The 19529-nt window shown below is 41.1% G+C and overlaps 1 protein-coding gene and 1 long non-coding RNA gene across 16 annotated transcripts in view; both read right to left on the minus strand.

Annotated features, from left to right (window-relative positions):
• Nucleotides 1-19529, minus strand: part of LOC135415034 (uncharacterized) — a 621260-nt gene that overhangs the window by 241200 nt on the left and 360531 nt on the right. The gene's annotated exons all lie outside the window — the stretch shown is intronic.
• CELF2 (CUGBP Elav-like family member 2) overlaps nucleotides 1-19529 on the minus strand; it is a 558920-nt gene that overhangs the window by 66657 nt on the left and 472734 nt on the right. For all 15 annotated transcript variants that reach the window (XM_064656529.1, XM_064656521.1, XM_064656523.1 and 12 more), the window contains 2 exons: nucleotides 12491-12539; nucleotides 3800-3934 (listed from right to left, as the gene is read on the minus strand). In XM_064656529.1, the coding sequence (XP_064512599.1) occupies nucleotides 3800-3934; nucleotides 12491-12539 (184 nt within the window). The remainder of the gene's footprint in view (nucleotides 1-3799; nucleotides 3935-12490; nucleotides 12540-19529) is intronic.

The raw sequence follows: 19529 nt of genomic DNA on the forward strand, positions 1-19529 counted from the left end.
GAAGTCAGGAGGTCTGAAAGTTTCCTTAAGCCGTTTACAATAAGTGATTTAAAATCTTAATCATCTGAGGCAGTTCACTTCTGCTTTTTCATGATAATGAAGCTTAGCACATGATATCACAATCATGAATTTTTGTAAAGCATACTTAGCTCTTCAGAGAAAGTGCTGGATTAAACAACCCTGCAGGCTGAATCCTTCTCTTTGAATAATGAATATCGTACAGGCAGAGGCAAGCTTCTTTAGATAGTCCCACAAACCCTGCTAAAGCAAGGGCCAGCCTCCATGGCTGCTGGGTTTCTTTATCTCTACAGCCAACAGAGTATTTCTATTTTTTAATACCATCCACAGCTAGGAATTACTCTCTGCCAGCCAACTAATTTCACAGGGACTATCCCAAAGCCTTCAGAAAAGCAATGCCTTTTGGTTGCTGCCTATTCTTGAAGCTGATCGAAATATAACAAGTTACAGGTATAAACAATGGTTATTTCTTAGATGTAGGAGTGAATAATAACAGGGAAAAACATGACTCAGGGGAAAAAAAATCTCAGTGTCTTTAAAATGCACTGCTCCACCACTGGAGCTCTGTATCATTACTTTAGTCTCATTTTACAGCTGAGTTTCAAACAGCTGACAATAGGAATTTGGAGTTGAAATGCTGATGGTCCATTATCACTAGTGACAGCAGTGGGTGCGACTTTATTAAAGTTCTGTCAACTCTTGGCTAGAAACTACAATAGAAACAACTAGTTCCATCTCTCTCCCTCTCTCCCTTTATCTTAGCACTTATATCACACTCATCACAAAGTGTTACATTTTCTCTTGATGCCACAGGACAGGATTTCTCCTTGCTACTGGAGCCACATGGTAAACTAAAACCCTACATCTTGTCTATGAGCTGACAGCAGACTGTTACTCTACCAGCAGTGAGGCTGCTGTTGTAGTGTAGACATGGTCTAAAAGTCAAATGAAACCTTTATAGTTTTTACTAAGTAAAAAACAAACAAACAAACAAACAACCCGGCCCAAACCAAAACTGCTCTACTGAGCAGTGTGACCTGGAGCTATTCCTTCCAACTATCTGCTGGTAATGCAGATTATTTGCCTGAACCCTTTAACAAAGCTCAAAAGCTGGCACAAATACCAAGAAGATACTTTTCAAGCTCTTTTCATCCAGAGATCCCATGATGTGCACTTGTTACGCAATTGAAAAGAGATACCAAATGGAGTCTACTGGACCACATTTCCATCTCACTGCTGTGAGAACTGAGTCCCCAAAGGCTTTGGCATGGCAGGGTCAGTGTTTCCCTAAGACAGTGACTATTTTTCATTCACCTCTCTGAGTCTAGGAGGGAAGCACATCCAGACCGGTGCTGGGAAAACAAATACTGTTTGTGGCAAAGGGAATTAACATCTTGGAAATGGAAACATGAATTAAAACTTATTAAGGATTGGAACTCTTTACAAAGATTTAACTGTAAAAATTCTAACTCTTGCTTTGGTGAAGCAGTTTTTCACCTTGTAGTTTTTCAGTCAAGCTCCCTCCTCTGCAGATCTCCCTCACTACTTTTCATTTCAAGTGCGATACCAACCATTTTCCCAACACTTTGCCTTTGCTCATGGAGTGGTGGTTTTGTGAAGCTGATAAAAATCTGCCTGAAAACCTGGTTGGCGCAGCTGAACTCATTTTCAAGTGTGAACATGGGTGTGTAGAAAGCAATTCGAGTTTAACAAGGCATGATCCATGAGGGCATGATAGAATATCAGTCGTGATTGTGACTGAAATGAACCCGAGTGGCAGAGAGGATACAGCTCTGCTACGATTACTGGTGTGTGACCTACCTGGACTGAGATCTTCAGTCTCCAGCAGGAGAGAACAGCACATTAACTCTACAGCTGTGCTGGCCAGCAGAGGACACTGCCCTGCACAGCTGAGGAATCTCAGCTTCTGATTGTTGTGAGATTGCTATTCATGGCAGAACAAAACTACCCCACCAACCTCACTTACTCTGTTGGATTTCATAATTAGCTTTTCTATGCTCCTGCTATACTCAAAGTGTGTTGAATAAAAGCAAGTGTGCAGTGGGATTTTTGTGGATCCCAGGAAAGATCTATTTCTTTGTTGGGCGATGCTGACAAGTCAATTAAATCTTTTTTGGGGCTCAAAACATCTGATGCGCAGATCTTGTTATTTCAGCGGTTAATTAGCTCCTTTCCCACTTGTGTCTTCCATCACCCCTTCCCCGTGCTACTTACACAATGAAATCAGTGAAAATCAGAAATACTTATTTTGCCACAATGTTGGGTTTAGAAAGATAATGGCTTCACTCGACTCCATCAGTAAACATTCCTTACTGAGCTGCAAGAACCAACCTCAGACCCCTCCCCTAATCTTCCCCAAGGCAAAAGCTCTCCTCGCCTAAAGGGACTGCTGCATCCCAGCCCCAAAAGTGTGGGGATCACAAAGCATAAATGTAAGTGCATAATTTTCTTGGGACTCTCTATTTATTGCCAGAGTGTCTTTGCAACAAGTCCTTATTATTCAGAAGTAGTACAGTAAGTTCTTTCAAACAGTGTCATAAAATATATGAATACTTGCACTTCCCTTGCTGAAATTTATAGGTATTTTAAAGAAACTGGGCAAAACAAAACAAAACAACCCATGCACAAATACTGTGGATCCTACAGCCTACTGGAAACACGTAAATCCAAAAGCAAAGAAAGAATTCTAAATCTATATCCACGTCTATATGCAAAATGGGTGCTATTATTTTTTTCTGTGCCTTTTGAAAATGTAATAAAATGCATAAACTGTGCTTTCTATTTTTTTTTTCTATAGAAGTGATGTTTTTCGCAGATCCACACTTAAAATTACTTTATGCCCTGTGCCATTAAATGGCTATGGTAGGTACCAAAGCATCCTTCTGCACTGACAGATGGGACTATCCCTATTTTCTTTTCCACTCAGCAACTCTGGCACTGACATTTTGAGAAGGTTCACGGTCTCAGAATAAATTCAGGTCCATATACCATGGAGTTAATATGCACTCTGGGTCATCAATATAGGTTTATTTTTCTTTTCAATATGTTTTCAGAAGGCCTTTCCCCAAAAGGCACTTTTGCACTCAAAAGGGATCACTGGCTATTGAAGTCTGTGCTGCATTTCGTTTCCAAGTTCAGGTCGCCCACTTGACCACCCTTGATGGTGCTGCTTAACACCTCTCCCCTGGTTTTTGACTTGTGGTAGAGGCACAAGATTTGAAATTTCTTTTTACAAACTTTTGTCCAGACAAAGCTCTCAAGTTCAAGCTAACCTCTTTGCTTCTCAGTTACAGCAGACCTATGTTTTGCATATAGTTACAGAAAACACAGGAATGGAGGAGATAGATGGTGCTACAACGTGGGCCAGTTCCCATGACCTTTAAGCGGTCATTTACAGTCCTAACTTCTTTTTCTTTTTATTTTGGCCTTGTGCTACAAAGCAGAAATGGGGTCAGGGAAGCAACTTTGATTTTGTGAGAGCAGAAAACTGAGGGTGTTTTCTCAGGGTGCAAAGGAACCTTTCCAGCTGACAAACAGGGTGATAACACAAGTTAATACGTTGGCACCGAGACCTTTCTGACACTGGAAATAAAAGGTGATAATTTCAGTCACTGTGAAAAGTTCATGTGGATAACTTCATCACGTGGGACGTATTACAGCATAACCTCTCGCTGCAGACAGCGGCTCTGCCTACCTTGGCTGTGACACATAGCTCCCAATTAGCACTTAAGGAAAGCGACTTTACAGGCTGCACACTCACCTCTGCTCAGCCCATCCGGTCCCCGAAGGATTCGGCATTCTTCTATCTGGCCGAACGGAGAAAACATCACCCTGATATCATTCTCATTACACTTCTTCGAAACCATTCCTATGAACAATTTTCTGTCTTCCACAGCTAGAAGATAAAAATAATGAATGAGCAAAGGCCATTTCATCTTTTTCCTGTGATCAATGCTTCATTACCACATCAAACCAAGCTCCAGTCATGTGAGTCTGGCTCTGTAACTGAAGACAAGTCCTAAGGCAAACACTTTATACTTACAACCTCCCTTCCCCCCTTCCACCCCCACCCCAAATATCTCATTTTTCTTTCTCTCTCTCCTTTTTCTAGTGGTGCTTGCTGTTTATATAACATATTAATTGGCTGTCTTAGTCACTCTGCATACACCTCCCCATAACAGCTTCTAAAAGGAAAGCATCCTCTGTTAGAGGGACTTTTAAAGATATCTTTGCATAGATTCTAATTCAGATAAATTCCCTCACCCCTCTCATGTGTGAAAGAAATCATGATGGAGTGAGGGTGAAGAAGGGATTTTGCGTGTAATGATACAAGCTAATGAAAAATATTCCTGACAAATGTTTTGAGAGGGCAGCTCCTATCAGAGCTTTCAATTTCTGCCAACTTAATGCACAGCACTGGAAAGGCAGATGTGCACTGACTGCTCTGGAAAAAGAATGCATTAAATTTTTCTGCTGGTTTTTTTTTTCAGACTGCCACAGCCCTCTCCCCTTCAGGAGGACACAAGGCATATTCCGGGACATCACTTGAAGACCCTCAGATTTATAACGATGCTGAGTTTGCAAAAAATACCCATGAAAAAAGTGCTTTACCTGAAGTATTGGTAGATTATTTCCTGCCTGCACTGTCACCAAAACCAGCACAAGCTGGACTGCTGCAGCAGGATGCACACAGTCCTGTTAATCGAATTCAAATTTACAGGTCTAAAGCTGGGGACTCTTGTCAAAAATGAAAGAGGTCATCAAAACTTAATTCACTCTGGAAAGACTTAAAAATGTTAACGCACCCACCCATCTATATTAAACCAAAAATCTAAAGTGCTTATTATACAGTACATACACCAGTGCTTTCTTCTTCTCTGGAAATGGCATGTAAATCCAATTCCCTGTTAATGAGCAGACTGTCAGGGTTTGTGGGGAAGCAAAGAGAGAAGGAAAGCTTTTCTCCAGAGAGTCTGCACTGCACTTACTTATTTCTATTATTGTGCAAATTATTTTTGTAACGAAGTATTTTCATTTCTGGGCTTACAAAAAAAAATAATGAATCCTCCCTTGCTCTCCAACTCTGTCTCCTGTATTAGTATGAGTTTGTCAAATGGAATAAATTGCAGCTGAGGAAGAAGGAACCGCGTCCATTTTTTCTAGGATTTTATTTGTGTTATACTTCAACACATTCAGTGCATTTAATAATTTCAAGAATAACAAGAAGAGGTTCATGTTTATTGATCATGACAAGTGTTTGAAGTAATTTTCTCCTTAAATTGCTGACTTTAAAAAGTATTTGTAGCTTTTATGCAAGCAAGCACCAAAACTGTGCATTTTTTCAGAATCCAAAACAGAGACCAGCCCCTGCAACCCCAGCTTCTCACTCTAAAAGCTTGCAAGAAAATTGGCGTGAATTTAATACCCAGGGGAAGACGTTTTCCTCAGCAGAGATTCCTCAAGACTGAACATTTTCATTCACACTTTATATTGAGGTTCCACATGCAGGTGAACCCTCCAGAAAGGGTTAAAAAATGATGAATGCACGGGATGAGCCAGTTATGTACAGATCAGGAGCTGAATATGCGTGATTGCAAATAAGACCAACAAGTTGGGATATTTATGTCTTATTATGAAACTTTACATCTGATTCATAATACATAACTGACCTTGATGCTGTTAATAATTATTTTAAGGATGGGAAAACTGAATTGTCTTGCTCACAGCTACAAGAGGAGCCTAGGAAGCCACTTCTGCTGGTGAAAGGATGCCTGTAACTTGGCTTTTTACAATTCCTATACTGCATTGAGCAATCTTTTTGAGGAAGTTCCCTGACCAGCCTGTCCCGTCAACAACAGCCAAAGACTATGGGCAGGGTGCAGGAGAGGTTTTGAGACACAGGACCCAGCTGGGCTGCCAGGACTGAGTTTCTCCACATCACAGATCGAGGTCAGGCTGGAGGAAGCCTTGGTGCCAAGCACAGGCGCAAGGATTGCCTTCTGCTCTGTGTTATGAACCTCTTAATTTCTGTCTGTGTGTCAGCTAGTACCAGCCAGTTTAAACTTGGGTTGATTTTAGGCTTGAAATACAGCGTGCAGGTCTACCCTAAGGGTGATTAGGTTCCAACCCTCTTTGAAAAACAGCTGCTGGCAAAGTTGAACAAATGCCTACTTCAGCATACCAAAGGAGGTCCCTTGGGTCCTGCTTTGGTGCCAGGACAAAGAGACAAACCAAAGAGATTCATATGGAGATCCGAAAGAAATGAGATGCAACCAGAAGGCTTTAATTTTCCAAAGAGTAGCAGGCAACAAACTCCCCACCGGCCTCCTTTGGTTTCGCTGGTAAACCTATAAATATGCCATTTAACTAACATGATTTGCAGGTTTGCTGCTTGAGGGTGATTTTATAGTAAATTAAACATCCAGCTCCTGTGTACTGTACATCTTAAAAATGCAGATTTCATGAGAATGCTCAGAGTACAGAAAACATATTGATATGATGACGTGCTCTGCATTCAGGGCCATTAGTCAGTGCTGATCAGTGTTGAAGCTTAAGAAAATTGCTATTCTTTTTTTGGCTAGGGGCCCAGCATAAAAAACATTTAAAGTGACAATTGTCAAGATCATAATTACATGTTTTCACTCCATCTGATAGAACATCTGATATTATTAGGCTGAAAGAGTTTTTAACGATATATTCTCATACAGAGAAAGGAATGCTTTTCCACCTCGATAAGACTGACTGCCAGGATCTGTTTCTGCATTTTTGGTCAGCCACTTCTCTCTTTCTGAAATGAATTCTTACCTGTCAGGCAGGCAAGGTTTGAGAATCAAATAGACAACGGGCTGCAAGAAGTGTGGGTCAAGGGGGGTTAGAGGTTAGCAAACTTTGGATCTGGGAAGCCTGAGCATTTTCCTGTGCGTGTTGGCTTGCTCCCATGGACTGTAAAATGAGGAGCCCAACATTAAACACGTGATCCGGCCAAGTGTTGAGGTCAGGACAGGTGCTACGTGCTGCTAGTTGGGGAAAGGATGGCACTCTAAACCTGTCTCACCTAATTACAGCCAAGAGATCAGCTCGTCCAAAGAGTGACTGATCTCACCTCTCCCAGCAATATGGGCTGGGCTGTGCCATGGGACTCTATCCCCTGCTACTGACAGTAGATAGGGCTGTTATGTTCCAGCCAACCCCCAAATCTTGGTCATCCTGATAACACTAGATGTCCTGAGCTCCAGCTGCAGGGACAGGAGGAATAAATGAGCTTTGAGAAACTGGACAAAGCTTGGGAGCTGCAAGTGCTTTGGGCAATGAGAGCAGATAAGAGGAATGTTGGGGGGGAAGGATAACAATGCACAAGGGTCAGCACCTGTCTGCACATATCTCTTAAGCATTTCACTGCTGCTTGTTAACTCTCTCTCCCACATTTGGGGTCGGTTTCAATAATTCAAAATCCATAAAAATCAAATTTTTTTTGGCGAGTATTTGACATCATTATTTCTGAACCTTGCTCATAGGCTTATTTGAACTTTCTGACTATTTTGCACTGCTGTGTGGGAAGGAAGTAGATACAACCATTTGGAAGCAGCTGGTAGGATGGGGTGGCTGAGTACCCCTCCTTGATGGAGCAGAAGCAGCCAGAAGACCACAGTAAACAAGACCTGAAGTTCTAGTCACAGGAAGGGAGGTGTGAAGCTACACAGCATCTTGATTAACACGTTATGAGGTTCACCTTTAATCCATCCTAACATATTACAAACACAGGTTAGCTGTGCTGCCAGGGCAGTTGGAGTGACACATCCAGTGCTAGGCCTGCTGGATTTGGGGTGGGGTTTCCCAGAATGCAGGAACCCTGTGTGACAAGGTGCAAATACCTGTTTTAAAATGAGATGAATTGCTCTCATAACTCCATCAAGACTCGCTCTGCCATCACTAGCACAGGTGCCTGGGCACCGTGTTTGAGCCCAGAACGCTGCATTAGCCATCCAAGGTTATATGAGATGAAGTCTCTCTCTGCTGGGGGCGGATTTTTTCAAACCGAGCCTCCTGTCTTCTGACAGCACTGCATCCAACGTGCAGAATAACATCCTGAAGGGCCTAATTTTTTAGCTTTACTCAATTTGCTTCAGTAATGAGCATTTCTTGCAGGTTGTATTAGATCGCTTGTGCTAACCCAGGAGAACAGAGCAGTAGAGATTATTTTCTGAATGCTACAAAAGAATTAAACCCTGTAATAATCATGGGAAATCTCCCTAAAGATTTGACAAACATTTCTCTCTTCTAAACCCTCAAAATTCTGAAAAATCAAAATTATAACCCCTTATTATGCATTTCTGAGGAGTCCAGTAAGATAATGAGTACATTTCCTCCCCATTCCTCCCAGAAGTTGTCTTCTCTTTTGAGCAAATCAATAAACAGGTAATTATGTATAAATGGTGGCTTTTGTAGGTTTTTTTGGTTTCTTTTCCCAGACAGAAGGGAACAGGGGAAACCAGACTTTTTATCTCTATCTGTAAGCCTGTGAAAACCCCTTGTATACAATCTGTCAAAATCACACCTGGATCTGGAGCTGCCTGCATTAATTATCAACTTTTCTATGTGTTAGTGCTAACATATGGCATTTAATTACTCCCTCCAAATCGGCAAAGTTGTGCCACTTAGAATTTCAAAATTATTTTTTAACTTTTCACTAATAAAATAAATAAAAATAAATTATAAGATTTCTCGGCTACCCTCCTCCTTCCTTTTTTAATTTTTTTAAACAGAGAATTTAGTCATTTTCCCTGAAGTAGTGCTACTTTGATCCACTTTGGAGCATACTGTCCGTGGGATATGTGCCTGAAAGTTCTGACTGTGTTCAAATCCAGATCCAAGACACATTTAAGTATTTGCCAAATTGTAGCATGCTAATGGTCACAGATAACTCAGAGTCAAGCAGGTGTTCATGTGTTCTTTGGCATTAGAGTGCAGGAACCTCCTTTGTTTGAAAAAAGGGAAAATGCCCTTAAAAGGATAAATACTGTGAGTGATTAACAGTTGCAATTAATCTAGTAATGGTGGAGCCCTCAAAGTCAGACTCATGCTTTTCTGGAAGATAATCCTTAAACAAAACTTTGTAGATAAGTTAAAACAACCACCTAGGAGAGGTGGTCGGACTAGACCTACTGGGTGATCAGACCAGGACACACTACAAAATTCATCATCTGAAAATTTTTCAGAAGAGGTGTTACATTTCTCAACAATAAGAAGCTTTTCAGAATACTCCTGGGTAGACAAATTAATTAGATCTAAAGGCAAGTCTTGCCCCATCAACTCTAGCTGCTAAAAGTTTGATGGAAGAAATTAAGCTTTGCTTCATCTGCACGAGCAGAGAAATGACTCAGACGCGTTGTACCCAGGGAAGGAATCCCTGGGACAGGTATCCCAGAGAAGATGTGGCTGCCCAATCCCTGAAAGTGTTCAAGGCCAGGTTGGACAGGGCTCTGAGCAACCTGGTCTAGGTTAGTAACGTGTGGGCAGGAGGTGTCTCTTCCATACCCATCTCCCAGTTTCCACGAGGTGAGCTCGGTCCTTGGTGCTAAGGGACAGTGACGAACATATCTAAGGACAGGAAGAGTGATGGAGAAGGAGGAGCATTTCATCCTGGTATTCTCTGGCTTGGATGCTCATTCAAACCTTTTTAGCAAGGGATTCATTACAGGGAGGAGACATATCACACAGGAAATACTGTTCTTTGGAAACCTCTGTAAGTTGAATGAGAGGACATATTCCTCCTCCCCGTGGAACTTGAACAGATCTATCAATCCTTCACAAACATGTACAAGCTCAGAAGAATTGTAGTTTTTAATTGAGTGTTTTTAAATTGAGTGTTTAACTTCTGTATATCTGTCTACAAGATATCTGGAAATTTTGACCAAGAGAATTTTATTAACCTCTTCGAAAATGGAGTAACACTACTTTACCTACAAAATGTACTGGGATCCTCCCATGACTCAGAAATCAAAGGGTTTCAAGTATTCTCAAAAGCTCAAACACCACAGATCATGAAAACCAAGATGCCTTGGCATGTCTTCTTTCTTTTCCCCTTTGAACTTACCAATCTGGTTGAAGAGGTACAGTTTACAATTTGCTGTTGGCATGGATAATATACCTCCTCAGATGGATAGCCTGAGGCATATAGAAAACACGTGCCAAACAAGCCTCTACATCCCCCATGCTGCTGTTCTTTCTCTTTCTGGATCTCCAAGCTGCTTGCAAACTGTTACCTACTCCATGGACCCCACGCCTACACCCTGTCTTTCTGAGGAGCAGAAATACTGCATCACTGCAGTATTAGCTTGCCTTCTGTTTCTCCAGTCAACTAAAAAAAAAATAGTTCACCACCCCTAGAACATGCCTATCAAGTTCCTACACCCTCTAGGAGTCTAAATTTAAAAAGGTTTTTAATTTGACAATTGAAACCTCTGATCTGACAATTTATTTTCCCCAAAATACAAAAAAGGCAAGAAAAAAAAAAAGGGAAAAAAGACAATCCCTCATGATTTTCATGCTTGGAGTAGGTGCCAGAAAATAAGAGAGTATTCCCACAGTGCAGACAGGAGTTTCATGCAGATAACCCTGGACTAACAGCAGCAGCCAGGAGCTAATGTACCCTGCTTTTCAAGCAGGTGCTACTTGCAGAGTAAGACAGAATTTGCACAATTCCCCATAGTGTTTTGCCAATATGTTCAATCTCCTTTAGAAAGAAACACTTCAGACAATGAACAAGTAACTCACTGGGAGTCAATTTTGGCCCACTGCCTCTTATTTTTCCAATTTACTTAGGAAATTGAGGTGAAATTTGTCTTTGAAAGAAGAACTCATAGAGGCTACACTTAGTTGAGAGGGTTCAGGCCAGTGTTCCTGAGCCTAAGGGATAATTGTACCCACTTCTAGCACTAAATATCATGGTCTGGAGTTTGGATTCAAACAGCAACATTCTCCTGGACTGCAGTGGGCCCTGAAATGTTCAGTCCTTCTGCCCATGCTGGTGCTGTGGCCTCTATTCTGAGCATGCAAAACCAGCAAGAAATCACTGCTAAAACCTATTAGGAAAAGGTTCTTCACCCAGAGGGTGGGAGTGTGCATTGGATCAGGCTCCCCAGGGAAGTGTTCATGGCACCAAGCCCATCAAAGCTCAATGAGCATTTGAACAACACTCTCAGGCATGTGGTGTAATTTTTGGGACTGTCCCTGTGCAGGGCCAGAAGTCAGATTTTGATGATCCTGATTCTAACCTGAGAGAGAGAACACCCCTCCCTTACAAATGGGTAAGGGCTCATATTTCCTGTGCTCATGGCTACTTTTGTTTGGAAAGTTGTTATAATGGGAAACCTAGCATAATGTGAAGTTTTAATTTCATTCCAAACTTCCTAATCCTTGGAGGAGCCCGAAAAAGGGTTGCACTACAATTAGCTAAAAAAGAAGCCTTAAAAAAAGCCTTGCAGAGAGATTTAGAGCCCAATCATAATTTACATTTGCAGGTATGTAGATCTCTAAGTGCACGGCTTCTGCCCTGATTACTAATTAATGAGGTGCAAAGATGCCTGTTGGAGGAACCAGCTCTGATTATGTGGGCCTTATGGGAAAATGAAGCTCTTGCAATCTAAGAAGGCAGATGATATCTTTAACATATATTTTAGAAAATTACAGGAACAAATCAAGGGGCAAAATATACACATGTATATATTTTTAAAGAATCACACCCAGCCAGGTTGCGCTACCATTCGATTATCTTATTTCCTTGAATATATAAACCTGGCATGTTTAATAGATTTAAAATGCTGTCTGTTTTGCATGTCATATACATCCACTTAGACAGTACCCTGGTATTCCAAATGGATATTACTGTCTTTATAGCATTCATTTTTCAATCGTTGAGAGGAATAAGTATACAGAGAGCTGCAAAGTGGGTTTCCCAGTTCATAATGAAGCATATGATTAAAACCTAAATTTGGCTCGGATTCAGAACAGCCTCATTCTATAAAAAGGTAGTTTAGGCAAATGTTTAAGGCTGATCATCTGCTTACACAGTTTGTTAACACAGGAGAGTTTTTTTGTTTCCTTTATTTTTAAATTTCACCAGTAAAATTTCATCTCCACCTTATCAATATCAGGCGCTCCCACATCATCTTGCTGTTAGGAGAAACCAAGGGAGAGATGGATGCAGTGAGGTGGGTCGTGACACACAGGAGGTACAAGGAAGACCCTTTTTGAGAACATTTCCTTCCTTCTTTAACGCAGAAGATAAAAGGGAGTTCAGAGCAGCTCAATACCTTCCCCAACACATCAGGTGGAGCGAAACTACCTCATATAATTTTCACCACACAAGCACTAAAGCAAAACCTCTCACAATGTTGTGCTTGCTTTAGCTTAGAGAGAGTCACAATTAAGTAAAAATAAATTAAACACGTACCATTTGACTTTTCACTATCTGCGGGTTTCATCTGAATAGGATGATGCATCTAAAAACAAAAATGAAAGAGAGTAAGGCAGGTTGGATAGTCATAAAAAATCAAGAATCATGTTTAATTATATAAATTCAAAATAACACTGTATTATAGGCTTTTAAGAAAAAATAAAATGGTAAAGGAACATTTTATAACCAGGAAGATTAAAAAAAAATAGATCACTGGGCCCACAGGACTCCTATAAATCTTTAATTTGCTGTATCTAGTTTCAGAAGACCTCTAAAGTTACAGCCCTCATTAGTTTATGGCATGCTTGGTTTCTGTTTTACCAACTTTTTTTTTCCTCGAGTTCAACCACTGCCAAAACCAAGATGAAATTTTCAAGTAATTTAAGAACTAGCAAGCATTTAAAACGTACTCAGAGGACTTGAGTTTGACAAATGAACTTTGCTTGTAATTAAAAAAAGGATGCTAATTCTTTCAGGACTGAAGATGAAGAGAATCTTGCTTCTTACAATAGCTTCCTATAACTGTTCAGTATTTCATCTTTTTGTTTTAGGATACATGATACATTCATTCATAAAGCTTCCACCACAACATGGAACAATTCTAGGATCCATAAAAACTCCTAATCCTTTTTCCTTTTCAACCTCTTCCTCCATTCATGTCCCTCCTACTGCAAAGGAAATCTACCCCCGTTTGCAGTGTTCTGTGCTGAACATCTCACAGCATCCTAATGGTGTGTCCTCAGCTTTCTCTACTACATGATGCTGCTCCCACACCGAATTGTGGATAACTCCAACAAAATTTTTACAAATGGTGCTTTTGTTCTTTCAGGAATAGCAACACCACAGCAGTTGAGCTCCCTCTGATCAGGGTGTGTGGCTTTACCATGGACATTGGTTATAGCCAGCCACGTGGCCACTGTGGTGTACTCAGGGAAATTTTGTTACAGGTTCTCAAAAGCCTTCAGAACTGACCTCACATTGATATTCAATATGTGAAATTTTTAAGCTTGCAAAAAACCCCACTTTTATTTTCTTTCATAGGCTCTGTATAGTTGCTGAGATTTGACTGCACAAACCTTCCAGCAGCAGCAGGGCCACTGCTTTTTCTCTCCTCAGCAATTCCTTACCAATTCACGTGAGCAGATAAATAAATGTATGCTCTATCTGCTTTAGTATCATTTTTCAGTGCAGCAGAGCTGAGTACTGCCTGAAAATGTCAGAGGCAATTCCACTTTTCTAATAAAAGACTATTATGACAAACTTTGGGAAACAAAAACAGCTGAGCAGGAGAGAACATCCATGCCCTCATATCAAATGTGCTTTCAAAGCAGCACAGAAACCCAAATCTGTATTGCTTTTGGTGGAGCCACTTAGCCTCCAGGGAAAAAGATGCTGGATTCTTTAGAAAATATAAAGTATAGCTGTGAATGTTTCTGTAAGATTTACTCAAAGTCCAGAATGCTCCCTGGCCCTGCAAATCAATGCGTTGCCTGTGCTGCTTGCAAACTCCCCACTGTGCCTTAAGGAAAAGGCAAAGCCACAAGGTAGATGTAGTCACCAGGATGCATAAATTTGCTTCAATTTTAACAATTCTGTTCTCTTTGAATCATTCATTTCCTAAATGGACCTTAATAGCCCAGCACTTTTCTGCCACTCTTATTCGATCAAATTTATAGGAAAAAGGGAACTTCTATCGTACTCTGTCTTTAGTGCTTAATATTTATCCTGAAATCAACAATACATTGGGCACTGCAGGAGACTTAAAATTCATGGGAATGTGATGCAGTATGTCCACTCAGCAATCAAAAAGAGAAAGAAGAAAAAAAGTGTAACTTGCTCCATGAGCCCGCTGAAGGTTACTGATGTCTCTGAGGAGCAATGGAATGGTGAAAAAATAGAGGAAAGAAAGGTAAGTATTGTAAATTCAGGAATATGCAGATTATAACAGAAAAACCCAACCAAAATTCAGGCCTTTTGTAGACAAAGAATCTATTGCTCTTTATAGCTGCATTTATATGCTCCAAAGAGGAGATATTTTAAATAAAGGCAATTCTAACAATGTTAAAAACCTCTCACTTCTGAACTTCTCAAACTGTCTGAACTACAGAAGCCAACTTTAGACTGAATTCATGTGAAGAAGTTGTTTTTGCAGCCCATAGTCACAACATAAAGATCAGTGTTACCCAACAAACACATTTATTGCACCTGAAATTGTCCTCTTCTGTTACACATAATTACTCCAAGTTCATTAAGTCAGTAATCTGGTACATCCACGAAGCAAGAGGCAAGATTTAACAGGATGCTTCAGCTGGGTTTCTACTTGATTTCAAAGGTTCCTGCTGAAAAGTCATGGTCCAAACTCCCTTCACATCAGCAAGTTGAATTTGGGAGCGATGCTGTTGTGCTTAAAATTATATAGATGCAAAATCAACACAAGATCCAGCTCAGACCTGGAGAGTTTAAACTACAGAACACCCTGGAAAAAATAGATGCGATACACAAACCTGGCTTCAGTGGAAGAGGAAGGTGGAAAAATACCTTCCTGACAGTTTCCTAACATGAGAGGGCTCATGTTGAAGCTTGTTTAACCCTGACCATCACCAATTGATACGTTAACAACCTTTAACACTAGATTCAATAAAACATGCCATTTATAACCTGAAATGGGTTTTACAGAGTCACTGGTTCGCATCTCATTATTAAACTCATTGCTGACCTCTAGAGACAACTGCCGTGACAATACATATTATAAGCTCTCTACCCATAAAATATTTAAAGGTAGGTGTAAAAAAGAAAGGAAAAGAAAAGAAAAGAATGACTCTCAAAGAAGTGTGCAGTGAATAAGAAAATTAAAGGGGCAGAGACAAAAGCTAAATAGGTACTATCCTTTCACTCTACAATGAGCAAAAGAGAAAATAATCTGTGCGTTTTATATCTTCCTTGTATAACTGCAGGCTATAAAAATAATAAAATAGCTGCGCTTTCCCAGGCCCTCCAAAAGATTATAGATGATATAAACCTGTTTCAAATTAGATGCCACTCACTAGAATCATGTCATCTACTGAAATGAAGGATTTCATGTCTTATCAGAAACCTGTTATTGCAGCTATACATCACTTATGATCTCAAGGTAAGTGGTTTCTCAGTATGTCATGCTGTCACACAGAACAACAGGAAGCATTTTCTTCTTTGCTTGAAAAAATCTTTGTTTAAGAAAGCACAGTATTTATGAATGCACAGTTGCAATTAACAAATAGGCAAGAGTAAGAAAAATAACCGCAGCAAATACTTTACAGACTTGAACACTACCCTGTGCTCAGACCATACAGTAAAAAGAGAACAACACAGCTCTCAGGCAAGTTCTTTCTGAGCGTGGGCAGCTTCCCCTGGCAAGCACTGTGCACAGGGATATCACACCCAGGCTGGAGTACGGGCTGTAAGGAACAACATCTCCTTGTCAATATTATAGAGAGCTCACAGTTGGGCAGCAAGCACAGCACAACCTTACCTTTCCTACAGGCACCCTCTGTCCATAGGTCTCAAAACACACTGTGCCACTGTTTTACAACTGAGAGCAGGCAAGTGCCTGTTGCCCAAGGTTGCTGGTGCCTTGTGGCAGTGCTGGCAGCAAAATAGGGGCTTCATTGCTCTAACAGAGCCCACCCGAAGCCAGAGGCCAAGCAGATCACCACATCTCCTTGGGCACATCCCAAGCAGGGGTGCTGATGGTCCACAGGAATCAAAAAGGCAGAGAAACAGTTGTCAAACATTAAATCCTGAAAATCCCCTAAAATCAATGAGAATCTGGCTGCTGGCAATGTCCAGGGCAGCAGCAGGACCACGCCATGGCCTAGAATTACAATTGAATAGTTACCTCTTTTTCTTTTTTCCCCCTCTTTTTCCTGAGTACATCCCACTGTATGTAACTTCATCAGATAAAAAACCACAGCAGAACAACCCAAAACTTCTCAAGGCACACACCCTCTCCAGTTTTAGAGCCTCAAACTCATCTTTTCAACCACAATAATGCTTCCTATTTACATTCTTGTCAAAGCCATGTGACATCTGCATGGGAGAAAACAAGCCGGCTAAGAGTCTATTTCTGGCAAAAATATTGCAAGGAAATTAGATTAACCTGGGTGGAATTCTATCTGGGAATTTGGAGTCTGTCGTGGTGATTAAGTCATCATTTCTGTCAGATTACTCTAATCGGCTGTCAAATACGATTCCACAACCCCATCTGTAACTTGGCATCCTTGTTATTCAGTTGATGTTACCTTCTGTATACAAAACAAACACCAAACAAGGAGGTGTGTGCAGTCTAGCATTTAGCAGAGTCATTAGCTGTGATTACTATTGTGTGCTTGCACATTGCACAAGGCGATCAAGGTATGGTTTGTTTTGTTTAGTCAGGAGATGTTTCAAATCAGGTGTAATCTTTACCCTGAAGTGCTAAGGGTGAGTGGGGAAGAACTGTCTCCAGGCATGGATGAGGATGGGATTGGCATGGTCCAAGTTGCCATCGAGTCACCTGCAACTGCTTAAATCTCCTTTTGGAGTTGTCAGTATATTTGGTGGAAAGGCTTTTGGGCACCTGCTTTCCATCTGTTTTCTGAAGAGAAATGGGCATTCAGATGTTCTGGGTGGGCTAAAGACTTCCTGAGAGCAGTAATTTCTGTGAGTGAAGCAAGGTTTGTAGGAGGAGGAGGTTGGCACTGTAAATGGTCTGTATTGGCTGGTTTAATAAGAGGTATTTTGTTAAACATGTGAGCATGTTAGTCTTACAGAGGACTTTAGTGATTAAAAGCAGGAGCTGCTTTTCAGTGAAGATGAAGGAGCTGATGGGCTCAATTTGCTGCAGCTGTGTTGGGTCTGTGAAATTTGGGTACCTTCAGCACCTCTGAAACTCTACCCACATAATTAGACTATGAATACTCATTACTTTATGGTCTGTTGCAAAAACACCTTCATACATCCATTAGCAGCTTTTATTCTCCACTCCTGCCACTGCAGATGTGCCTTGCTCCTGTGATTCCTCATGCCTTGAGGAAAGAAAACCATTTGGCAAGAAAGGACTTGGAATGCACGTAAGCCTGCCCACACCTTCAGCCAGCTCAATATGGCACTGAAAGACCACCGCAAAGACCTCTGAAGTTAAGCACAGTGTGACTTTACACCATCAGAGTTGAGGGGATGCGTGTGGACAATGTTATACCTGACCCCTCACTGCTTACCATTCCTCTCATCATCTTTCTATAACCTTTTAAAGCTACCAGAAGATTTCTAGAGCTCTTAGCCCTTTTCAGACCTGTCCCTTTCCTCTCTTACCTGTCATCTGCCCTGGCTATAAGTTTCTAGCCATGACCCACCTCAGTTTGTCCCTTACCTGTCACTCTCACAAACCACACTGCAGGGAAACAATACAGAATGGAGCTAAACTTTCGCCCAAGCAAAGGGTAAATTTGAAGAACTTGGGTTACTTGGGTAATATCCAAACCAAACAGAAAGCAATAGGATTAAATGATGACAGCTTGCATGTATCTTGTCATTTCTAGCACTTTGGGACTTCTCCTTGCTGGCATTAATCACTGTTGAAGCCAAAGGGGACTTCTTTCATATTTTCTACCTCTCAGAATTGTAAAATGTCAGGAGAGAATGTGGGAGAGAGAGAAAGAGATGTCAGACCTTAATTAAACCCTAATATTCTTCTTGGGGGAAGGATTATAAATCCAGAGACTTTTTGAAATCAATAGAAGAACCAAAGAGAAAGAAAATATCAAGGAGCAGCAGGGAGAGGCTGAGGGCACAGGAGAAGAAATGCACCTAAAGAGGTACCAGCATGAAAGCCAGCTGGAAAAACTTATGTTCTTCATCTAACTCTGGTCTGGAAATGAATTCAAACCTTTCTCCAAGCTCCTGATCTAATTAGTGAGTGCAGCTTAATTAGACCAGCAGTCCGAGGAAAAACCGCATCTCTACTTGCCAGGCTCCTGAGCACCTTCACTGAGTCTGGAAGTCAGGAAGGCATGTATTGACCTACCAAAGGACTGGGGGAAGAAGAGAAAATGGTCCATAAGCACCAGAGAATTAAATGATTTTCAGTGTCTTCAGAGGTCATTGTTTTTCTGGATTATTATGTGCAGATACCTCTACACATACCCCCCAACCCCTCATTTCAGCTTCTAGCTCCCCAGTTTTTCTGTAGGATCCTTTCAGAGAAGCTCTTAAACACATTTCTCACAACACTTCATTGCCAACTGGTTTTGCTTTTTTAAACCCTTGTAACTCACAAGTAATACTAGTTTCCCAGAACTGAAAGAGGTGTATTTTCCTATCGAAAAGAACTGTTTAGAATGACTTCTCTAGGGTCAAACTAACTTGAATTACGCAGTCAATATCTGGCTACAGCTTCAGGGAACTTCTCTGGGAACCAGGGACAGTCTCTAAGGCCAAATAAATACTAGTGAATAAAAGAGGCAAGGGACTGCTCTCTGGCTCTTAAAAGAAGTGGCATGGCACAGCTTGCATTTATGCAGCCATACTTCTCCTTCCTCTCAAAACAGGATGTCCTTGTCCATAGTGCCTAGTGGGAACAGTGTCTAGCCCATGTTATTCCCCAGATATGCCCAGGCAGGAAAGCGCTAACCAGCACCATGCTCCTGCTTGCTTCACCAGCACAGGCAGAGCTTTGGATTCCCAGTATTGGTTGGAGTAATTTACCTTAGTTTATTCACGGGTAAAAGCAGGACAAATGTGCATCCATCACATAGACTCTCACAAATAAATGTAATGCAGTTGCTGTAACTGCCTGACTGATGGCATAGCTAGAAGATTGTTTGCTGTCATCCTTTCATAAATCCCAATTTAGGGGATTTAAGCTGTGTTAGGTATTCACACAATTTCTGTAGTAGAAGAATGTGGTCAGTTACTTGGCCTCCTAGATTACTGTCAGACATATATATATATATCTCTATACGCATATTTTGGAGAGAGAGAGAGAGAGGGAGAGGGGGGAGGGAAGGAGGAAGGGAGAGAA

The sequence above is a fragment of the Pseudopipra pipra genome, chromosome 5 (genome assembly GCF_036250125.1).
Source record: "Pseudopipra pipra isolate bDixPip1 chromosome 5, bDixPip1.hap1, whole genome shotgun sequence".
NCBI lineage: Eukaryota > Metazoa > Chordata > Aves > Passeriformes > Pipridae > Pseudopipra > Pseudopipra pipra.